This window comes from Eriocheir sinensis, chromosome 17, assembly GCF_024679095.1.
Source record: "Eriocheir sinensis breed Jianghai 21 chromosome 17, ASM2467909v1, whole genome shotgun sequence".
In the NCBI taxonomy this organism is placed as follows: domain Eukaryota; kingdom Metazoa; phylum Arthropoda; class Malacostraca; order Decapoda; family Varunidae; genus Eriocheir; species Eriocheir sinensis.
Genome location: NC_066525.1, coordinates 10079430 through 10103936, shown reverse-complemented (window position 1 = coordinate 10103936; position 24507 = coordinate 10079430). Strand labels below are relative to the sequence as shown.

General features: G+C 37.2%; 1 protein-coding gene and 1 long non-coding RNA gene across 3 annotated transcripts; one reads left to right on the top strand and one right to left on the bottom strand.

Moving 5' to 3' along the window:
* Positions 1 to 1701: 1701 nt before the first annotated feature.
* LOC126999925 (protein abrupt-like) lies at positions 1702 to 20053 on the bottom strand. Of its 2 annotated transcripts, XM_050863088.1 has the most exons (6): positions 19805 to 20053; positions 15720 to 15832; positions 11526 to 11613; positions 10414 to 11403; positions 9015 to 9101; positions 1702 to 6497 (listed from the first exon to the last, which is right to left on the bottom strand). In XM_050863088.1, exons 3-6 carry the CDS (start codon positions 11604 to 11606, stop codon positions 6111 to 6113), a joined length of 1545 nt encoding a protein of 514 aa, XP_050719045.1. In that variant the 5' UTR covers positions 11607 to 11613; positions 15720 to 15832; positions 19805 to 20053; the 3' UTR covers positions 1702 to 6110. The 2 variants fall into 2 exon arrangements, with proteins under 2 accessions (XP_050719045.1, XP_050719044.1); XM_050863087.1 differs by lacking the exon at positions 15720 to 15832.
* Positions 20054 to 20182: 129 nt separating this feature from the next.
* Positions 20183 to 24375, top strand: LOC126999926 (uncharacterized). Its single transcript, XR_007753664.1, has 3 exons — positions 20183 to 20330; positions 21758 to 21942; positions 22828 to 24375. It is a non-coding gene; the product is annotated as an uncharacterized LOC126999926 (long non-coding RNA).
* Positions 24376 to 24507: the final 132 nt, after the last annotated feature.

Below are 24507 nucleotides of genomic sequence, written 5' to 3'. Positions count from 1 at the left end.
CGACCTCATAGAGGGTGAGCTTTCATCAATGGGTGGATCAGCATCTGCATGAGACATGCAACCAAGCAGCTGGAAGCTGCCCACTCAGAAGGTCTGTCATGTACAACTGCTCAAAGTACTCAGTCCATTGAGCTCTCTAGCCATCAATGTCTGACAAGGTTATTATCCTTGTTCAGATAGCACTCACCTGAGGTGAAGTCTTGGAGCAGAGCTAGGGTTGCCACCTTAAGCTCAGAAAAATAAGGAATGCAACATCTCACTCTCCAATACGTAACAAATCCATATTTTAGGGAACAGGTGGCAACCCTAAAATTTTCTTTAGCCTGCCCCAAATGACAGCCACTGCCTGCTGGTGGTGGAGACAGAAGGAAGTGGGGACAGATGTTATGTCGCACACTTTACATATATTTTAGAATGACCCTTAACAAATGCAGAATTTTACAGATTGTTTCTTTGATTGACTGAAAAATGACCTCATTACAATTTTAAAATACTTATTTTTATCTGCTTGACCCTTCACACAGCCAAATATGGAACAAATGATATTATGTATTGGTTCAAAATGTAACGCAACATCTCGCTCTCCAATATGGAATGAATCCGTATTTTAAGGAACAGGTGGCAACTCTAAGCAGAGCCTCTTCAAGACTCAGACGGAGGTTGAAGGTTATTTGCACTGAAATAGTCCTCGACACCTTGACATAACTCTCCTTGTCTCTCATCGGTAGAACAGTGCCCAATATTGATCCCAGTTCCCAGCATGTCTGGCAGCACGACTTCTCGGTATTTTCCAGTGTCTCCCCCGAGGCAAACCAGTCCTAGATCTCAGCCGTACACCAATGCACTCCTTTGCAGCTTTTAAGAGTTTTATGTTTGATGGTATCCTACAGTTCTACAGGATTCTCATGGGTGCTGAGCACATTCAATTAATTTGAGACTCACTGTATACTGATGAGCACAAGAAAGGTCTTTTAGTCTCTCGAGATGGAACACAGTATTGTTGCATCTTGAGATTCTTCTTGACCTAACATAAAGCTTAAGTGCATATACAAGAAGTCTATGTTCAGTTGCAAAGAGCTCAAGAGCTCAGTACTGCAGAAAACCCTGCAGTTCTGGAGGATCTTCCACAGAGTGCTTACAATAAAGTGGTCAATCTTCTAAGGTACCCCTCTAGTAAGTGAAACAATGTTGCACATTTTGACATCTAATTTATGAAATATAATTTTAAAGTAATGACAATATCTATTTTGCATGGTGACATTTGAGAAGTGTTCTTGGAAATTTTGGGGCATTAAAATACTTATATGAGATGTCATTTTTATTACAACAAAAGTTCTACCTATGATTAATAAACATAAGGTGTAACCTTATGTGCCCTTAAGCCTAATAAAACTTAAACTTTTGAAGATAGGTTTGTACAACCACCATCAATGACTATGACAACTGATGGGTTTCAAAGATACATTGCTGAACAAAGTTTAAAGGACCACAATTTTCAGTTACAAATTTTGAGGACTTGCAATATGAATAATTTAATTTGAACACAATAAGATTAAGTCTTTTTAGCTGCAAAAACTAGAGGTTTAGAGGTGAAAATTTTAAACCATGTGTTACTGATGGAGCTCCAATTGAGGAACTTCAACCAGGCAACTATGAAGTCAATTAAAACTCATTTTTGTAACCATAAAGAAGTCACTTTCCTTCCTTACAGCTCTTAAAATTCTGAAAGGGAGTTGCCTCCTTGTAACTCTACATTCCTCAGATAATGCCAAAATCGTGCCCTGTGGGTAGTTCAAACTGGGTTCAGGCTAAAGATTGTCGAAATCATTGGAATTTGAACTCTTGAGATTTCTTTGTGGTGTCATTGCAATAAACATAAAACAACTTAATTCATAAATACTAAAATGATGTCCAAATTTCTTAGTGTCAAAAGTTACTTTTACATGTTGATGTGTTGAGGTTATTTTCCTGATACATCTTGGATGGCACTTTTGATGAACAAATATTTTCCTTAATAAAGGACAATAATATACACTTATCAGATAATACTCATTACATCAGTAACAAGCCAGAATCATATGCTTAAAGTAGTCATTTTCCAGAAAGATTTCCCCCTCAAATTTAGGAAATATTTACGATACAGTTTAGGGAAGATATTCCATCAAGTCTGGAATTTTTTTTGACGACCTAAAAATTAGCCAGTCCACTATGAATACGTTCTGTATAAAGCTTTACTGGAACCTGTACAGTATAGTGCCTTCCTACATACATAAATTGAATGTAGTGCTGTAGAGCATTACCCTCAATTTATTAGCCATCTCTATTTTTACAAGTCACTTTCTACTTTACCTGCACAGTTGTTTCCATATAGCATCTCTAATTAAGTTTTTTAATTTGTTTTGATTCATATTCTTTATGTTAATGAATCTAATCTTTCTAGTGCAAAGAGCCATGTTTGTCATTAGAATTTTAAGGCCCCATTCACACTATGGTGCCGGTCACTCTGAAGTCAAAGCATGGTCTCACTCTGGTCATGGTCCAAGTCTATTCACACACACTGGTCAAGGGACGCTTTCAGTCCGATCACAGGGGCCCATGCCATCCCCATTCCATCGGCAAAATGAGTCACACCCTTGTTGATGAGTAATTTTTTATAAGAGTTGGTAATGATCACCATTGCATTGGATGAGGAAGAGAAGAAAGATAAATTCGAAGTCAGAAAATAAAGAGTATGGGTATCTTGTAAGATAGGAAGAGTGAAGGGAAATTCCATACACTGTTTTCTCAACTGACTGATGATGAAAGTATATTTTACTACATTAGAATGAACACTGATACTCTTGAAAAAATACTGTCTAAAGCTGAAAGATGCAGTACTTGACTGAAGCAAGACCAGAGCAAGATCACTGGTGGCATCCACACTGGCACACACCTGTCACGGTCAGCTCCCAGTCAGGTCAAAATATCTTTTTGAATGGACCATGACTTGACTGTTCTTATCAGTGTGAATGCTCCCATTGAAAATGTAATAATATTTGACTGGACTGGGAGTGAATCATGAACTGTGCATAACCGTACCTATAGTGTGAATCAGGCCTAATGGTTCCAATTTACAAATGACTTCAACAAAAATATACCTTCCTAATCTGTTTCAAGTAATTTTTTTTCTTTAGAAACATGAAACAACATTGGTTATTTCAAATATAAATATGAAAACTCTCTATAAGCCATCTTGCATCGACACCTTTTCTCACAATCCTTCAATTGAAGTTTGATGATACTTTATCCAATTACACATCAATGCTTAAAATACAAGCAACATGTGGATTCTTTGAGGTAACTCCTTCCTCCAATCTGTATGACATAAACTTCATTATGCTACAAACAGGTCTAATTGTATTTTTAGGAGTAAGACTGTCTAATAAACAGAGACAGCAGACAACAATGATGTGGAGTGCTACAGCTTCCACATTAGTGTATAAATATGAAAAATTGACCACTAGCAGCTGATATGAAGAAACAAAAACAGATAGTTTCAAAAGATTTCAGTCCACATTACACTTACTCTATTTAATGTAGGTTCATGAAAGATATACCAGCATGAGTTCATTTTAAATCTAAAACAGTATTTGTACTTATTACTGGGTTACTTTTAGACAATGATTTCAGAAAATGAAAATGAATTTAGGCTTGGAGGAATTTCCTGTTATTACAAACAAACATACACAAAGATCTGCATCTCACACTGAAACAGACGTTCAATAATTACACAATATGCAGTCCTTATGTGATATCAACTATATAATGCACAAGACATCAAAAAATAGATGTCTAGTATAAAATACACTATTTATTCACAAAAATAGCAGATTACACGATAAAAAAGTACCTGTTTCCTCATAATTACTGCTTTTCCTTTTTTAATCAATCCATGTAGATTCCTTGAAAACATGTCACTGTATTCACACATACTTACTGAAATTTTCTTTAGCATATATTGAAGAGGCAATATAAAAAAATCAAGATATATGTATGCTATGTAATCAACTAGGCATCAAGGAAAGGATGTCTAGTATAAAATGTACAAAGTATTCACAATAACAGCAGTTTGCTTAATAAAAAACTTTCCATATATTTTGTATACATATAATTACCTGGATTTACTTTTAGAATCAATGTGTAGATTAATTGTAAACATGTCACTATGGCCACATATCGAAAAACAAAATACAGTCAAATGACTAAAGTAAATGTTCAGCAATAACAAATTTCCACATTAGTTCATTGACATTGCTTTACAACGTACTGTTTGTGAGTCATGAAAAAAAATATTGCAATAGTCCGTTCATTTGGAGCTTACAGGATCCAAGGCTACTTTGGTAAGGTCATCACTGGTTGGACAGAGGCTTAAGACAGCTTTTGTTCATCATAACACACTGGCCTCTCAAAATTAGAAAGTATTATTTTTATTTTCTTTGCCTCACTTTTGTAAGGTAAAACTTGTTTTTTCATCACTAGACAGAAGAATTGTAACAAATGACTATTTTGTTGAAAAGTATACATAAAAAGTAATAAGTAGATGAAATAATACAGGTTGGAATCAAAGATGGGGTTTAAAAGTTTATTCCAGTTTTCTTCCATGCTAAAGTGAAACCAGTTTGTCCGGATTATTTTGGCACTGTCTCTCACAGGTATGTCCCTCCCTGTCGCTCTGCCACATAGTCCCAAGATCTATCTCTTTCTCTTCTATGTCAGCTATTTACTACCTCTAAACTAATTTACTGAATGATTTAATAATCTACTAAGACTTTATTGTGCAATGATTGTTTCATTTTTAGGATAATAACAAAGATTTTGTATAAATACAACACTTGGCAACATTGCTTTCTGACATCAGTGTGCTGACTCTAACCTCAGGTCACTTCTCTCAAGGTTGCCCATGGCCACAATGCAAGCTACCGTTGTTACCACTCTACCTGTCGTCACACGCTCACGTGCGCTATTCAATTGAGAGAAAGAACTTATTTACATTGTAAATACGTATTTTTTACAGGAGAAAGCTAATAGAGAACCTATAACAACACCTGCAAGAGCCTCTATATGCTTTTCTATATTCATGGGGTTTGTTAGTTTTTTCCTTTGCACAAACTGATCCACTCATTCCTCAGTTTTTGTTTTTGTTTTACATCTATGAAATTTGTGAAAGCAAGCCTTATTATAAAGAGATAAATATAGTGTATAATATTTTTTATAAGCAGAGAGAGGGGGGGCAGGGACAATGGCTGTACTTTGCACCTAAGCTCTAATCCACTAATTGAAGACAGAGGTGGCAGCGTGGCAGACAAGGATGTACCTGCTAGTACCAACGCCAAAACAATCTGGACAAACAGGATTCACTATAATTTGAAGTTAATGTAGAAGAATAGTTACATGAGATTAAATTCTCATGAACACAATGGTATAACCAGATTTTTGGGAAATTGGAAAGAAAGGCTACAACTTTTATGCATAGTTGTAGCCAATAGACAATGTGGTTCTGTATTGTAGGACAAACATACACTAATTATAGCACACACACACACACACATAGGTAAATACACACACACTGTGACACATACACAAGATGTGCTTACCTTCCTTCCTTTCCAGTTTGCCAAAAATCTGGTAATACCATTGTGTTTAAGAGAACTTTCTCTATCTCGTGTAATTATCTGTGTTTGCATTAGCTTCAAAATCCCATGAAAAATTAGCATGAAATAAAAGATGGATTAAACATTTAAAATCCCACATTTGACCAGCTCATTTTATTTACTTATTACTTTTTATGTCTATTTTCAACAAAGTAGTCATTTGCTATAATTCTACTGTCTAATGATGAGGAAACAAATAAGTGTTAAATTACAAAAGTGAGGTAAAGAGAATAGAAATAATACTCATAGTATTGAGAGGCCAGTGTTCTATTATGAGCAGAAGAGGGTTGCCTCAAGCCTCTATCCAATTAGAAATTATTTTATCAAAGCAGCCCAGAATGCAATTGCAAGTTACAGATGAACAGATAATAGTTTCCATTTCTATGTCAAAACTGGCTTTGGTATAAATAACCTGAAAACCTATTTTTTTTCATGCATTTTTTTCATGTGTTTCTCTAAAAGATTGAGAGTGCTTGCTCTAAATTTACACTCCGGGCACTGATGTGGTTTATCATGGTGTGCCATGTGACGCTTGAGACTATATGGCCGTTGTGTGGCGAAATCACAGAGTGTGCATTTGTGAGGAGTCCCATGCTCTTTTTTCTTATGATCTAAACTAGCCCTATAAGATGGAGAAATAAAGGAACACTGGTTGCAAGTGTATGGCTCCTTGTTGTGTGTACGCATATGGCGTGTTAAGCTATCTTTCTTCTGAAACTGCTTGTTACATACTGAGCATTTCAGAGCTGGATTTTCTTCCATCGAGTGCTGATCCTTCTTTTTTGAGGAACCAGAAGCAGCAGGCCCCTGAGAAAAAAATAATGTTCACATATATTATGTAGAGTACAAATTCCTGGAAAAAAAGCCAGACCCTATGATGTAACATTTTCTGGGCCAACTTTTATAATTTTACTACATGTGTGGTGTGATGTGACTGACTAAACTGCTTTTGCAAGAAGAAAGTATCAGTTCTGGAATTTTTTTTTGTTGTTGTTTTTTTCAAGAAAAGCAACATGAGTATTTTTTTCACATCTCCTTTAGCACCTGGTCTGTCTCTTCTTGACATAAGCTTTACTGAAGGCAAAGTTACTTTTTAACCCTAACATATTTCCTTGAACTCTGTTAAGCATAGTGTACATGGTGACCTGACAGATGACTTCATTTGCATAATAAGGAAAAACAAGATTGATATTGATAAAATAGTTGAACTGAAAAGCAGACCAAGATGACATGACAATAGCTTCAAGTAAAATAATGACCATTAGATCAGGAGCAACTTCCATACAAGTAAAGCAATGAATGAACGGGACAAACTTTTGGGTTAAAATATGAGAGCCAATGGTCATCAGATTCCACATAATACTAAGGTTGGCCAAAGTTACATCACTGTTGATATTGAATTTATCCATGCATGTCTCATTGCAGTAATGGCATTAACAACAAAGATCATTTCTATTGAGAGATTATTCTCTTATGAACTGGCTCCACACCCAATTTCTCTCTTCAAGGAGACTGGTGGAATGAGGACAAAGAGCAGCCTGAGCACAAGAATAAACTTCAGATGCTTGGTAGAATACGGCACTGTCAACAGCACAAAAAAGTCTAGAAACATTCAAGATAAATACAATATGTTAAAAGGAAAAGGTTAGAACATGAGAGCCAATGGTCATCAGATTCCACATAATACTAAGGTTGGCCAAAGTTACATAAATGTTGATATTGAATTTATCCATGCATGTCTCATTGCAGTAATGGCATTAACAACAAAGACCATTTCTATTGAGAGATTATTCTCTTATGAACTGGCTCCACACCCAATTTCTCTCTCCAACTCCAACAATATCTAGTCCAGACTAATTCACATTTATTGCCTTGGTATTTCCACACTTGCTGGCGAGCCAATTGACAACAATCAGTCTATCTATCTATCTATCTATATCTCCAATGCCCTGCTCCCTCACGGGAACTTCCCTCCAAGGTTCCTTATTCCCCTCTTGACTTCCATGTTCACACTTCTTCCTTTCATAACTCTCTCCAATGAACCTACTACCTGTCTGTCCTTCACTGCTCTTTCCCTCACCCCACCTTCCATACTCCCATAACTGTCCCTAAATATTGAACTCATTCACCTCCCCCAGCCTTATCCTACACTTCATTGTCCTCTCTGCTCTAACTCTGTACGGCTTTGCCTGAAAAGCTTATGCTTATATAAAGGCTGGCCTCTAACAATACATACAACAACATATGTAACTGTACCTAATAGCCTATTAATAAATGTTTCAAATGTTTCAAAATCAATGACCTGGTCTCTTGCTCTACCCAATACCATAACCTTACTCTTTCCAGCATTCACTCTCAGCTTTCTCCTCTTGCAAAATGTGTCAAACTCATCCACTATCCTCTGCAGCATCTCCTCATTCTCTGCCATCAATACTGTATCATCTGCAAACAGGCTTGCCACAAATGACTCCTCTGTACCTCTCACTTTCAGCCTTGGACCTAGCTCCCCCACTCTGGCTTTCACTTCTCACATACAACAACTATCATTTAATTTGCTTAATTTACTGGACACAAGCTAGTAACTCACAACAAAATATAACATGCCAGTAAAACTCAAGAAGTATAGTAATTTAATAAGGAAAATATCACAGAAAAACACAGAATAACAGCTTGGAGTGCCAAAGTTACCTTATATTCTCTTGGATGTTCAATCAGCTGACAAAGTATAAATACAATAATATTACTGTATTAGCAACTCCTTGGAATTTTCAGTAGTAAAAACTGAAAAATTGGGTGATGAGACCAGCTTCTGACCTGGTAACCCCATACTGTGCCCTGTCACAAACACCCAACCAGTCATTCTCAAACTGAAGTTTAAACCACTGTTTGTGGCGTACACTCAACAGGTCACTCATTTCTCTTTTGACCTTGTAGACATATCCATAGATATCTTTTATGAAAACTTGACCATGTCAGAAATAACAAAGATTTAAAAAATATTTAAGGAAACTGAAGGGTTGAGGAGAGTTTGGTAATGTTCTCCATTACCCCAAGGACAGCATAACCACAGAATTCAGAGGTTAGAATTCTATGACTGACATTATAAACAACCCCAAATTAGTTAGCTTTTTGAGGTTCAAGGTTCATTTCATATGCAGTAAGTCAACAAACCCCTATCCCCTATTACATAAAAATACATAATGATCTTAGTACAGCAAAACCCTTATAACTCTACAATCTATAACTCAAAATTTGTATACCTTGGCAAGACACAGAAATATTCATTAAAAAAATTGGTTTAGAAATTTAAGAAATTTCACTGACCTTTGGGAGGCGAACTTCTTGCTGAGATGAAGCCGCTGAGACTGAAGGCATTTCTTCACTAAATTCATACAAGTTGTCATTGGGTTCCTGTTAAAAAGGAAATAAGAGGTTGTATCTTTAGATTTATAGTGATACATAAAAATATTTCAGTTTCTAATCATTCATACTTGATAATTATCTCTGACTCTATATCAACATCTAGGATGATATCATTAAATATTTTACAAGGCAGTTTGTTATAAAACCAAACAATCATAATATAACCACATACAGGTAGTCCTCAAATTTTGACCTATGAACAATTGCGCTTACCACCAAGCCACTATAGTCTATCCAAATTAACTTGGCCATACCTGTCAAGTCTTATGTTGTTTGCGTAAGTCTTACCTTTTTTCTCCGCTTGTGATGTTTTTTTTTTTAATAAGTTTGTTTTAAACAGTTTGAAATTTATCGTGTGCGCCATATTTAAATTCATGTGAGCGTACTGAGTAACGGTTACTGTTACGGATAGTGTGTGTGTGTGTGTGTGGGGGGGGGTACCTCGTGCACCCTGCTTGAGTCCGTCAGAACCATACCTGTCAAGTCTTACGTTTTTTATACACAACCTTATGGTCTCTAAGGGAAAATCTTATGGCAAGACACCACAGTAGCTTGACAGGTATGCTTGGCCAATTTGCACTGGCTAAGGTACCCCCCCTTTCACCTGATTGGCTGTTCATGACATCATGCATTGTATCAATGACACGTACCAAATATATATGATTGAGATAATCTAGCTAGTTTCATGATAAAAAAATATTTATAATTTAATTGAATGATGGTACTCTAACAATCAATGACATCACCTAAGAAACAAAGTACAATAATAATACTGCCAGTTTTCAAGGGAGAATGGGCCCTTCAAAACAAGCAATGTGTACAGCAGTAGCATTGAAGGCAATAGTAGGCTACCTATAAAGTAATGCACACTTTCCATCATTATTTCCTACATAGCTCATTCACATAGGCATACTAAATATAATCACATAAAAAATATCTTCTACAGTAACTTCATACAGGTAGGAATCATTGTATTAAGGAGTAACTTTTGTATTTGTGGCTTGGAGGGACGGGTGCGTTGTCTCCCGCTGTACTGCCGAGCGTACACACCCGTCCCTTCAAGCCACAAATACAAAACTTCAGTGTTCATGTCCCATAAAACTGGCTGCTATTTAATGAAGGACATTAGATATTCTGTGTCTATTTCATCAAAATATGCTAATATTAATCCACTTGATTCTTCATTTAATTCAATCTTCTTGTCATGGCATTATATTATAGTATTCCTACCCAAAATGTATATTAATACTATTTTGCAGATATTGTATGACATTAAAGACAAAACAAATAAATAAATTACCACAGCATGCAGTGTAGCCACTTCATCCTCTGGTTCAGTCTTGGTATCATAGAGAGGGCGCATATCCACTAGGCTATCTAGGAGATCAGGAATTTCTTCTGAAGACACCACATTGTGAGGTTGTTGAACAGATGGCTTTGTTTGTTTGATTTCCATTTTTCCAGATTTAATAACTTCAACTGCAGTATTCATACTGACCTTAGAAGTATGTTCATGAGAGGAAAGATCAAGTGCACATGGATGGGACTGAGTTGGGCGATGTGGAGGGGAATTGTGACTATGCTGATTGATGTTGGGTTTAGAAGGAGGTGGCACAGACTTCCCTGCCTGGTCAGTAAGATGTGGCTGTGGGGAGGAAGACGTATGTGCTTGAAGGAAGTTAGATGGTGTATTATTAGGAGCAAGAATATTTGGCAAATCAGAAGTCTGATTCTCGGTCTCTGTGGGATTTCTCTGCGAGTGATGTGCAGAAGTGAGGTCTGGTACATGATCCTCTGTGTGATTCATTTCTCCCTCATTACTATATTTGTTGCCTGAGATTGAAGCAGGTGGAGGACTGAGGTGACCATTTGATTCAAAACGATCACAAGCTTTGATTTTGTCTGATCCAGCTGCTGTACATTTTTTCTTGGACGAAGATGTTCTTTTTCTCTTTCGAGGAGGCCCACCTATGTCTGACTTATTTTTGCTTTTCAAATAAGGTTTGGTATTTTCATCATCAACAATGGACAAACCTCGAATTCTTAAACATTCTGCAGCCCGCATCACATCAGGGATTAAAGATTCTTTCACACTGACTTCTCCCATGTACATGAAATCAAGGAGGGCCTCCAGTTCTTTACATGTTACATTGTTTATGACCACTACAGGATTTATACAAGGGGTCCATTCAAAAATGGCATTGAAGTACTGACTACATGTTGACAGTACAAATTTATGAACAGGATAAAAGTGTCCTTCACATGCCAATGTAGCATCTGTGTAAGAGTTCTGCAACAAGAGAAAGGGTAAAGATTATGGTAAGTATAACTTATACGTACATCATTTCATATAAAACTTTTTTATTATTACATGAAATTAGCATTTTTCACAGAAATTAAAAAGTTCTGCACCTTAGTCCGTAAGTTTCCAATGGCATGACTGAACACTGAGGCATGCTCCATCCAGTGCAGAGCAAGTAGGTCACTTTCCATCTTGACTCTGATGAAGACACAAATAAATCATATAAATTTTCACTTTCTTTCTTCCTTAAAGATTAGTCAATCCTAATATAATAGTTTCCATAATGTCACAATAATGCCACTGTTTTGCAGTTATAGTATTGCCACCAGTGAGGTAGCAACCTGCAGAATTCAAACATTGTACAGTAATCACTTGCATATCTAAACTTGCACTATCAGAAGCTCAAGCTCATCTGAATCTTAAAAAAAAAAAAATATATATATATATATATATATATATATATATATATATATATATATATATATATATATATATATATATATGATGGTATAATTTACATGGAACCCATTGATTTTGGACTGTTAGGCTTTATGAGAAACACTTATTACTAGAATATATTCACTGACATGCAATGGCAAATATGAATGGGGTAAAGAAAGTGAGAATTATGAAGCATGGATTCTCTGAGGACGAGAAGTTGCAACATGCTGAATGCCAGGTGGTCTACACCACAGACTTACATACTAGACTGCTCACCAAGGCCCTCCAAGTGAAGCCGGCCTGGGGCGGTGGGTGTGCCCAGTTCATCCAAAACCAACGACTTCACACACCTCACTTCCACCCTGTTTCCTGACCCCAACATTCATTTTTAAGAAAAACTGAGACCCCCATCATCTTCCTGAGAAAATCTGCATCACACTAGCATAGGATTGTAACAATAATGTAAAAATACACATACGAAAATCAGAGTTAAATGAAGTAGGGAATACACATTATTTCCCTTCAACTCCTTAGTACTCAGCTGGTTTTTGTCACATCACTTTTATAAGCCCATATCCTAAATCTGCATGCTTTTCTGCTTCTGATGGTGTAGAGTACGTCACGAGGTAAAAATATACATAGGGTCAAAATCGCCTCTGAACATAAGCCGCACCGTGACGGTTTAGTATCGATCCGTGCGTCCCTTCAATAGCCTACTATTATAATCATATTGCTGTGCGTCCTGACAGCGCACAGTTCAAACCATCTCTCTCTCTCTCTCTCTCTTTCTCTCTCCTACTTCCTTCTTTCTTTTTTCTCTCCTTCTCTTTCTTCTCCCTCCTTTAATTATTCTCCCTCTCTCTCTTCCTTCTTTCCTTTCCTTTTTTCCTTCACATGTTATAAGAAACCCATGTACATATATATGGCTACGCCTATTTACATGGGGAAAAATACCATTACAACTGTAGCACATTTCTAGCCATTACAAGTTAACGGGAGTTTATTACTGGTAAGCTGAAATCCCTCCCTACAGCGGTCTTTGTGCGAGAGCGGCAAACAAATGCCGAGGCGAATGAACGATGTCACAGCGAGACTTATGTTCGGAGGCGATTTTGACCCTATGTATATATGTTTACCTCGTGATGTACCCTACACCATCAGAAGCAGAAAAGCATGCAGATTTAGGATCTGGGCTTATAAAAGTGATGTGACAAAAAACAGCTGAGTACTAAGGAGTTGAAGGGAAATAAATGCAAGAAAATGTGTACTCCCTACTTCATTTAACTCTGATTTTCGTATGTGTTTTTACATTATTGTTACAATTTTGTGCTTGTGTGATGCAGAATTTTCTCAGGAAGATGATGGTGGTCTCAGTTTTTCTTAAAAATTAATGTTGGGGTCAGGAAACAGGGTGGGAGTGAGGTGTGTGAAGTTGTCGGTTTTGGATGAACTGGGAACACCCACCGCCCCAGGCCGGCTTCACTTGGAGGGCCTTGGCGAGCAGTCTAGTATGTAAGTCTGTGGTCTACACTTGCCCTGCTCTACAATAGAGTTATCAACTGCCTATATGCTTCCAGAGCCCCACCCTGAAAACAAGTTCAACCCATCAAAAAAAAAAAAAAATGAAAAATGTTCCTTTATTATTTTGCTGATTCTAAGGTTCACAGTGCAATGTAGATAAAATTGTGGACATGAAATGATCTTCTAACACTCAATCAGCTAACTGAGCATGGTCATGAAGCATGTCAAATACAACATTAATTTTGTAGACACTAGACAACCAAAACGACCTGTGCATTCCTTGATTGCCAATGCATGCTTTATATCTACATACACATACACATACGCAGCTCTGTTAGGTAGTGTACTGAGTTGCAGAGGGAGCTGTAGTCCCTTATGACTTTAAAAATTAATTGTGTCAGGATCCAGCAAATCACAAGCAAATGACGAGTAGAGTTCTGCAGGGCTCAGACCTTGGCCCTTTGCTTTATCTTCTTTGTGTTGATCTTGTCTCAAACAATGTATTATCCAAATTTATGATATTAAGTGACAATCTCAAAATCTATCTTAACATAAGTAAACACCCCCTTTCCTCCACTCTACTTTATTTAAACACTAGTCACCTGGATAACAACACTGTGGTTTCCATGGCATAGTCTGGGCCTTTCATTTAGTACCTTTAAATCTGCACTAATTCACTTTCAATAGGGTACAGTTGATTGGAATCTGCTTGGTCTTTATTCTATTATATCAATAATAAGAAAATCATATTTGTTAACTCATTCTGATCTATACGGATTATTACTGGTTCATCCTTGCATTTACATGCCTGTATCTGCTCCATTGTATGCAAAGCTAATAGCCCAGCCTCAAATTTACTTCACAGTACAATCAACCAATCTTCCTCCATGATTCTACTGTGTAAGACTCACATTAGACCCCTTCTTGATTTTTCCTCCTCAATATGGTTTACCCAGTACTTTGATATTAACCCTTTCAATACATGACACAGACGTCAGCGTCACAGTATGGAAAGGGTTAAAAGGAAATGGAAGAAGATTAAAAATCCTCTTCTAAACCTCTTAATCCTCCTCCATTTCCTCTTAATCCTCTTCTAAACCTCTTAAGAGGAAATGGAAGAGGATTAAGAGGTTTAGAAGAGGATTAATGCCGGGATTTTCAGTCTATCTCTTCCCCCTTCCCGCGAAGAAACCGGGCTTCGTAGACCAAACGGAATTATCAGTGATGAGGAGTGTCTTTGATGCAGCGCGCGAAGCGGTGAGCAGGAAAAAAATGAACTAATTTTCTCTCTTGACGAAGAGGAGGTGAAGGCCAGCTCTTCGCCAATATCTTCACACATTTAATGCTTTATTACAACATTTTTCCATGTTGCTGTATTATTAATTGGGTATAAGAACAATTTAAATTTTCTAGGTCTTATATAAAAAGTCATACAATGCGAGAAACAATATTTTTCTGTTTATTCAAGACTTCACGGTTCCTATGATAATTTAAGCCAACACTGGAACACACCTCTCAACCAGCACGCCCCGTCCTTCAGTCTCAACTATTCACAACACTTCTCTTTTTTGAGCGTTTATAGGGCTGGCACTTCGAACCATAAGCATGGTGATTGCTGGGATGAATTTTAAAGAGACAGACTGACAAGCTTCGGCATCCGAGCGCATGTTTCCCAAGTCCGTATGTGGTGGTATATGGTACTCCATGCTGGGCTTCCCACAGCCAATCTCCAAACTAGTGACGTCACCTGTGGGTGGAGCTTGAGCAAAGCTCAGCAACATAGATGATGCCATTTTCCACCCACTGATAGGAGTCTAAAGCTAGTTAAAAATATATTTACAAGGGAGAAATAATGAAGGGAGAAAGAGATGTCTCATGGAACAGGAGGAGAATATAGAAAATAAAAGCAGTTTATTCTAACGAGGTCTCCTAAGCTCTGCCCACAGGTGACGGGACGAGTTGAGCGAAACAAACATCGCTACAGGTACCAACCAATTAAACGCATCAATGTAAATTTTCTGCTATATATACTGCATGTCACTGTATCAAGCACTGTTTACTACATAAGTATTTGCCACACAGTATTTTCCATTATAGAAATGTACCTAAAATGCATTAATGTTTTGGTTTTCAACGTTTGTTTGATTTGCAGTAGTACCAACACTACACGGAAAGATAGCTTTGAAGGGGGAAGAGAAACTAGCATTTGATAATACCTCTTAACGGAAACACACTCTCTAAGCGACGCTTCGACGAAGAGGGAAGAGCTTGACTGATGATACCGCCGTGATTAAGAGGTTTAGAAGAGGATTAATCCTCTTCCATTTCCTCTTAACCCTTACCATACTGACGTTGGCGTTACTGTGATGCCGAAGTCGGCGTCACCGTATTGAAAGGATTAAACTGCTCCCCCTCTACCTCTTCTTGATTATGCGGTTCAGTTCTGGTCACATTACTATTGAATGGATATCAAGATGTTAGAATCTGTACAGAGGAGGATGACAAAAATTATCCAAGGGGTGAGAAACTTGCCATTTGAGAATAGAGTGAAGCATTTAAATCTTCACTCTCTAGAAAGGCAAAGGTTAAAAGATTTGATAGAGGTTTATAAATGGATTGAAAGGCTTTAATAAAGGGGATGTTCATTGGGTTTTGGTTGTAAAAGAGCCAGGTAGAACACGTAGCAATGGTTTTAACTTACATAGGCTAAGTTCGCCAATTAGCACGCAAAAATCGGCAAATTTTTTGGTTTACGAGCAGGGTTGGCAATGATTAAATCAAATTGATTTAATCAAATGATTAAATCATTGATTTTTTTACTAAAAAAATCATGATTTTTTTGATTTTTTGAAAATAAATAAAATAAAATAAAAATTAAAGTAATCCTACATTAAGTTTATTCACGTTATGGTTTTGTAAATGAAAACAGTTTTTTTTTTCTCTATCCTAACCAAATCAGAAAATAATTTTTGTCTTCAACAATCTTGCCCCAAAAGCCACCATGCAAGTGGTCCAGCATTAAGTGAATGAGCAGAAAACATGTATGGCTGAAATGGAGGAAGTTCTGCCTTATATATCATTATAAGAGAGAGGCTGAAAATTTCATTTTCATCATTCATTCAATTCCTTCCTTTCCTCCTCTTTTTTTTTTTTTTTTTTCCCTTATGTAGATGATATATATTATATTGAACTAACTCTTGGGGGATTCAATGTATCAATAATATCACCATAATAGCACCAAACAGTAACAGAATAAAAGTAGATATTCTTCTGTGTGGTAATAATAAAAAATGTCATGAAAATAACTAAACTCAACTCTGTCTGTCTAAACTACTGGGTCCTGTACCAACTACAACAAAGTTTTGAACACGTGTATTCAGGATCCTTCATGTGCCACACACACACCACAAACTCACTCAAACTAAGTAACCTAAAGATGGAATTTTCTATATATATATATATATATATATATATATATATATATATATATATATATATATATATATATATATATATATATATATATATATATATATATATATATATATATATATATATATATATATATATATATATATATATATATATATTTTTATATATAAAAAAATAAAAAAAAAAATCAAATAAATCAAATAAATCAAAAAAATCAATGATTTTTTGATTTTTTTGATTTTTTTAAAAAAATCAAAAAAATCACCAACCCTGTTTACGAGTTCTCACCAGAAAACCAAGAGGCGTAGAATATTGGGCATGGGGTGAATTTATAGGGGAATGATTGGCCTTTATCCCATATAAAGGAAATTTAGATACATTCAATACTTTTTGAGAGGGAAGGGTTGAAAATGAGTGCGTACGAATTATTCCAAAAATCCTATTAGTACGTGCATGCTCCAATTAGTGCGCAATGGCTACCAATTCTAAAACCTTTTGAAACATTAGCATTCCAGTATGTTATAGACATGAGTCTCCTGACCATTTTATGTTAAATGATGTTTGTCTAGAAATGCATGAATACTGCGCTACATTACGCGTACGTAATAATAAAAATAAAATTTAAAGGGCGACTGATTTAAATACCTGGGATTTAAACGATGTAATCTCCACCGGTGATGGATGGTCTCAAGGAGTTGTATGGTCAATTATACATGGTATTAGATGGTTCCAGCTTTATTCTACTAAGCAAAACACGGTCTTAATTTATTGAAAAAAAAAAATAAATAAATAAATTAAAAAAATCAGGCAAAATACAACAGAAAAATCGTAAATGATAATATCTTCTATCATGTGATTTTCATCTTTAGTCGTTAAGAGGGAAAAGATTACTCCCTCCCTGCACGGGGGAGCACGGGCCATTGCCAAAGGTGGCCCGTACCAGGGTGCCGACCGACCGACTCTATCGGCGACCGAAATCTAGCCAACCAAGTCAGTCCGTCAACAAGGACTGGTGCGTCTCTGACGCGCGTACAAGTAGGAATGCACTGCACAGTACGAAGTGTGTACGCGCGGATATATATATATATATATATATATATATATATATATATATATATATATATATATATATATATATATATATATATATAAAAAACACGGTGTGCGTACTAATTGGTCACGACGTGCGTACTAATTGGTAGTGTGGTATCCTATATTATGAGAGTTGTCACCATGAAACTGGTCATAAAAAATGCACCTCTATTACTCAGGGAATTAGGACGAGACTGAAATATTGTTGCGGTGTTGTTTACAGCCTTCTAAACGGTGTCTGAAAAATCGCGTACTAATTGGAAAGGGGGAGGAGTTCTTACCCAATTCGTACCCCCCCCTCCCCCTTCCAGGATATATTGGATTCCAGTAATTCCAGGTGTAGGCACTAGTTCAGTCCATCATCCATCTACCTGACATAAGAAAACATGTAATAAATTGCATTAAAGCACTCAAAATGAGCTTCCCCCAGTCACTAACCTTAGGTTTTGGCTAAGAATTTACTAATTTTTTGGATGATACCTTTTTTTTTTTTTTGCCCTTGTTAATAGACATTACTTTATGCATGTTTGTGGGATTATAACCAGATAGTTAAGGTAAATTCTGAGACACACCCCATCCTTCTAACTTACCACATTTCACGAAGGCAGTTTTTTTGCAATTTCGCGTACTAATTGGAGAGCCGCGTACAAATTGGCGAACTTATCCTAAATTCAGATTCAACAAAAACATAGGCAAGAATTGGTTTACTAACAGAGTGGTGGATGAGTGGATCAGGCTTGGCAGTCATGTTGAGGGTGCCAATACCATTGATACAGTCAAGAAGAGGCTGGATAAATTCATGGATAGTGAGGTTAGGTGGGGTTAAGCTTACACATCCAAGAAACAAACCATCCGAGATGAGGGAGGCTGTACTGGGGAAAATTTACGAAACCTTAGCCACCTCTGGCAAAGTTAATACTTACATCATGGATTTCTTTTTGGTTCCTGAATGCAGTGCAGTAACAAGTGACTTCCGGAAAGGAGAAAAATCCAATTCAGGGACTTTTTATTGTTGAAAATAGGGGATAATTCACGAAAGCGTCGCCTCCTCTGGCGACGGTGCCGCCGACGCAGCCCCAAATTAGCTCGCAAAGGGTTTAGGGCGAGGGAGCATATTTAAACTATTCCAACCAAACTTTGCGACCTAACAGCTAACGGGGGTGCTTCACCCCCCCTGGACCCCCTCGTATATATGAGACTTCTTTCAGCAAGGAGGTATTTATAGCAACACCAGCGGCACCAGTGCCATGGCGGCCGTCGCCAGAGGAGGCGGCGCTTTCATGAATTATTATTCCCTATTTTCAACAATAAATAGTCCCTGAATTGGATTATTTCTCCTTTCTGGAACTTCCAGCCCATATAGTCACACGTAGCTTTCCCAATAAGATTTATTAACTTATGGGCTGGTGTGCCAGCAGTTTTTTGTCCCACCCAACTTTTCATAAGAACATAGGGAGACTGCAAGAGGCCGCGTGGCCTAGGCTACAAAGGGCAGCTCCAGATTCCCCCCCACTACCACCTGTCAGCCTCATCCATGTAGCTATCAAGTATTCTCTTAAAACAAGCTATCGTCCCTGCACTAACTATGTGATTGCTTAGGTAGTCTATTCCATTCCCCCACCACCCTATTACTAAACCAATGCCTGCCTAGTAATAACTGAAATTTTCTACCCATGATTAAGCTTGAGCTTCTAGGTCACAAAGTAACCTTGTACATTCTTGGTATCAGTAATAATGTTTACTGTTCCTGAAATTGTGATCTGCTCCGTGCTCCGATCCGCTCTTATTAACTATGAGCATGATTCGTAATTGAAGAAGACAATGAACAATATTGGAGCCAAAGTTCCAGTTCCACTTAGTCTTCAAACCAACACCTACGGCAAAGCAGTTACTTATTGCTTACCTTCCAAAACGGGAGGTTCCTGAAGACAACGAGCCGCGCCGTGACACAGATCACGTAACCTCTGCCTGTTTCAAGGAGGTTGTTCTAACATTTCCAGCTGGCTCGTCCTTATTGCAGCTTCACGTAGACATCGCAGAAAACATCTAGGAGAAAACCACGTTTTTCCATAAGTAGTAGAATCAAGCGAACGAGGCCTCGCCGTAACGAGAAGCTAAGCTTGCCTTATGCCTCCAGCCCTTCACTTGTTTGTAAACAGTGTAGCGACACCCGTGGCGGACGCGGCCACCACGGCGAGGCCCGCCAGATTCAAACGTGACCCCAGCATGGCCGCGCCCACCACCAGGCTCATTACCACTGAGACTGCTGGGCGGAACCACGGCAGGGTGAACAACGTCGACAGGACGCTAGAACCCCTACTGCTGGGCGGAACCAAGGCAGAGTGGACGATGTCGACAAGACGATAAAACATACATTCCTGTTTTTTATCCCAAGGCGCTGCCTCCAGCCAGACATTTAAGGAAAGAAGGTTTGAGGGACTCATGGAATTAGCCTTTGTTGATCTCCATGTGAGGGAGAGCGGTGATGATTTGGCCACTTCTATAGAAGAAACACTTTTAGGAAAAAAAAAAAAAAAAGCTGAAGCAGCAATTGATGTTGTTGGTCTCAAATTATTCCTTGATCATTTGACTCTTTAGTTTATTAATATCACATTCATACCTGTTCTCAGTTTTCAGCAGTAGATCATGAAAACTTTCTAGCTGCTCCCTATGACAGCACTAACTCAGAGGCTTAAGTAAATTAAGCACTTCATCAAACTTGTAAATTCACTAACAGCATGCAATACCATTTAAATTAACCCTTTCAGAGTGGATAATGCTCTTTTAGTTTATTTTGGCACTGCAAATTTAATGAATTCCTTGTTTATTTACCACAAATTTACATTTTTTCACTAAATAACTGTAAAGTTATGCTTCCTTCCTGGAAAGGTATCTACAGGAGCAAAATTAACCCAGTGACATAATACAGTATGTAAGATAAGATATCCTTAAATGTTATGGCAATTATTTACGAAAAAAATTCCAGGCACTTCCAATGGACGATCAAATTTCATTATTTTTCCTTTTACTTTGAGATTCATTATCCTATACATGATCTTTATTAATGAAAATTATCTGAAAATCATATTTAGGGTCCAGTTAATGAATTATGTTGCTATTAAGGAACTTTGCCTTCATTTTTTATTTTTTTTACTTTTTGATATCTATATCCATATGGATCATCCACATGTGCACCTGTGGACACTGTACACTTGGAAAAAAAAAAAAGGCAAATGTTTAATTTACTTGTAAAATGTTCCCAAAGTTGTACCTTATATATATATATATATATATATATATATATATATATATATATATATATATATATATATATATATATATATATATATATATATATATATATATATATACACATTGTAGTCAAAAGGTTATATTTTGTCGTGCATAAAAAGGTTTTCCAGTTTTGACTTTTTTTTTTTTTTTACAAAGTATTGAAAAAAGATCGTATGGATTATCCCCAACTCGATCACTCTAGTTATACTTCTCTTGCACACACTTAATTGGCTCATCGACATCCAGTTTCTACTAATAAAAACTTTTAATCCCTCATACTTTGCCTTGTTATAATTTCTCCTCTTATATTTGTTATTTAATGTAATCTTGACATTCTTCATCCAGTTCGACTTTCATGATTTCATGGTCACTTTTTCCAAATGAGCATTCATGTTTCACCTCTCCTGATATCTTAGTCCTTTTCATAAATATTAAATTCAATCTTGCTGTTTCATCTCTGCCTCTGTGTCTACTTTCCTCTTTTACCCATTGAGTCAAAGTAATTCTCTATCCGTGTGTGTGTCACTCATCATTATTCTTTTTCCTTTTTTTTTTTTTACAGTAAAGGAGGCAGCTCAAGGAAGGTGTGTGCTTCCATTCCAAAGACAATCACCTCCGTAACGTGCTGGGCACACACAGAAAGGTCTCTCTCCTGGAACCAGTTATCATTCCACGGAAAATCGAAAAACTACATCCTCAGGTCATCACATGGAGATGAAGCAAAATGCCGGAAGCACCACCTTTTCGGTGGGTCCAGAAGCTGTACAGGAGTGATAGGACAGAGTGCAGACATAAGATTGTGATTGGAGGAGCCCAATGGAGAGAACTGTTTAATAGAATAAGCTGAAAGGTTAGAGGTTAGGAAGAGGTCTAGAATGTTGGGCATATCTCCAAGGCAGTCAGAAATGCTTGTAGGGTGCTCTAGATGACTGAGGAGAGCAAAGTTGTAGGCTTGTTCACCAGGCTGGTCAGGGAAAGAGGATGAAAGCCAAAGTTGGAGATTTCAGTGAAGGGAGAGTGAATCAAAGAATTTTACATATTTGGTAGAGTTAAGTGAGAGATAAATAGCACATATGTATTTAGTAATATAATGACAATGAAGTCTTAGCCAGATGGTGGAAAATTCAGAAGAGTCAAGGTCATGGGCATGAGAGCAAGTGATGTCATTGAAATTTAGGATTAAGATAGTAGGAGGGAACAGAGGAGAGATTACTGTCAGTAGCCTCGCAAAACCTGTGTTTCAGTGAGGAAGAGAAGGTGAGGTTTAGAGGAGGAGAGGTGGTGTTCCACAGAATGGAAATTAAATCAAAGACTGAGATTGTTGCAGAAGTTAGAAAAGAAAAGTTTGAAGAATTATCAAAACACCTCTCAAGTCAGGCTGAGATCAGTGGTGTGTGTATTTACCTAGTTGAAATTTTACTGGGCCTGGGCTTACGCTCATGTGGTCCTGTCTCCGTATCTGTACTTGTCTAGTTTTTCCATGAAGTTGTGCACACTTTTCGCCGATACTACTTCCTCACTTAGTCTATTCCAAACCTCTATGTTTCTTTAAGGGAAGCTATATTTTTTTATGTCTCTCAAGCATCTTCCTTTTCTTAATTTTTTACTGTGTCCTTGTTTTGTTTTTTTCAGTCGGTAAACTTCGCTATTTATTTAGAGCCAAGAAAAGATGGCGCCACTATAAAAACACTTGCCTGCGCCATGACGGGCTGGGGTCGACTACCATCCAGGCCCCTCAAGAAAGCCTACAGCCACTAAAGGCCGACATAAAAAAAAAAAAAAAAAAAAAAAAAAATAAAAGAAAAAAAAAAAGTAGTCTTGTAATTCCAGTTTTCTAGGTATTATCCCATCTACATTGGTATACATCACAATTAAACCCTTAGTTGTTCCAATTTTGTCTAGTTTATGTTCACTTTTGGCTTTTCCCTTGTTTACCATTTCTTTACCGTCTCCCAACTCCCTCAAAAATTATTTTCTTCCTCTTCTGCTGTTCTTGCACTATTCTTCTCCTTTACCTCTGCTTGCAATTCATTCCATTTTTTCCTTTTTTTCGCATTTCTATTCTTCTTTATATATATTTATATATATACGTATATTTTTTTTTTAACCCATCCGCTGCGACGAACAAATTTTGCCTTCACTGGTAGCCTGGTAACATACAGTCCCAGGTCTTTCTCTGCCTTTATGGTGGATAGTGGAGTGTTTACCATGTGGTATTGGTGTGCTGGATATCCCCTCCCAAGGTGCAGGACTTTACATTTTCCTTCATTGAATTGTAGCAGCCACTTTCTGTTCCATTCCTCAAGCTTGGTGATGACTTCTTGAAGGAAATCCGCAGTCAACGGGTTAAGAGTAGGTGTGTATATGGCACTATAACTTACTGTTACACTTATTTATTGCTGGTTTTATATTGTACACCACTGACTTTTCAATATCTGATGATGGACGATGTAAAAACAATAAATATAGAAGTATGCTACTTGCTTCCCACCAAAGTAATACACATTTACAAATCTAAAGTCCAATGCAAATCACCTTGATGTGAGCTCAGTTTCCTTCTCTTTATGAAAGTAAGAGGTAGAAAAATACTTTAGTGTACTTCTATCAGATAGACAACTGTTACCTTCAATAAGCTTGCCCAAAACAATATTGCCAACTGACAGGTAAGCATTTCATCACCTCTTCATCTTTTAAAACTCCATCTACATGCCAACTTGTGACTTGGCTTAGCTTTCTCCCTAATGGGCACAAGTGAGGTGTTTCACACTGATGTGGTCTATAAATACTGTGGGCACACATTCACCATCTATAGCAAGTAATTGTTCACACCAAAAGATGTCTTGAGAGCTTGGCCTGTGACTTTGACTCTTATTGGCAGGTGATAAATACACTTAAATATTTGAAGTTCTAAACTGAAGTCTGAGAACTGAGGTCATTAGCAAGGTCAGGTAACTTCCTTCACCTCAGACCACTTCTCAAACTGATTGATCCAGTGTACATACCTGAAGAGAGCTATGACAAGAATAATCAATGGCACAGTTAGCTATTCAGGTGTGTAACTAACCCTGCCCCAGTCAGGTATCCAGTATTGCAGCTGGTGTGAACAACTTCACTGCAAAGTGACATTGCTCTCCATCTGCAACTGGGTTAGCAACACATCTTGAATGTCAGTTATTTGCTACTGAGATTGAATATGGATGCCATTATTGAGGATAGTTACTTCAGAGTTTGCTGAAAACTACAATCTTCGCTGAATATATAGTATATAATCAAAGAAATTGAGCATAAAAAGACTAGATTCTTGAAATAGAA

Bases quoted from the DNA above. Each gene is read 5' to 3' on its own strand.
- LOC126999925 (XM_050863088.1), bottom strand. From the start codon at position 11,606: ATGGAAAGTGACCTACTTGCTCTGCACTGGATGGAGCATGCCTCAGTG. The intron at 11,404-11,525 runs GTGCAGAACTTT...CTCTTGTTGCAG, and splicing joins TTGGAAACTTACGGACTAAG to AACTCTTACACAGATGCTAC. The intron at 9,102-10,413 runs GTAATTTATTTA...CCTTTTTAACAG, and splicing joins TGGCTACACTGCATGCTGTG to GAACCCAATGACAACTTGTA.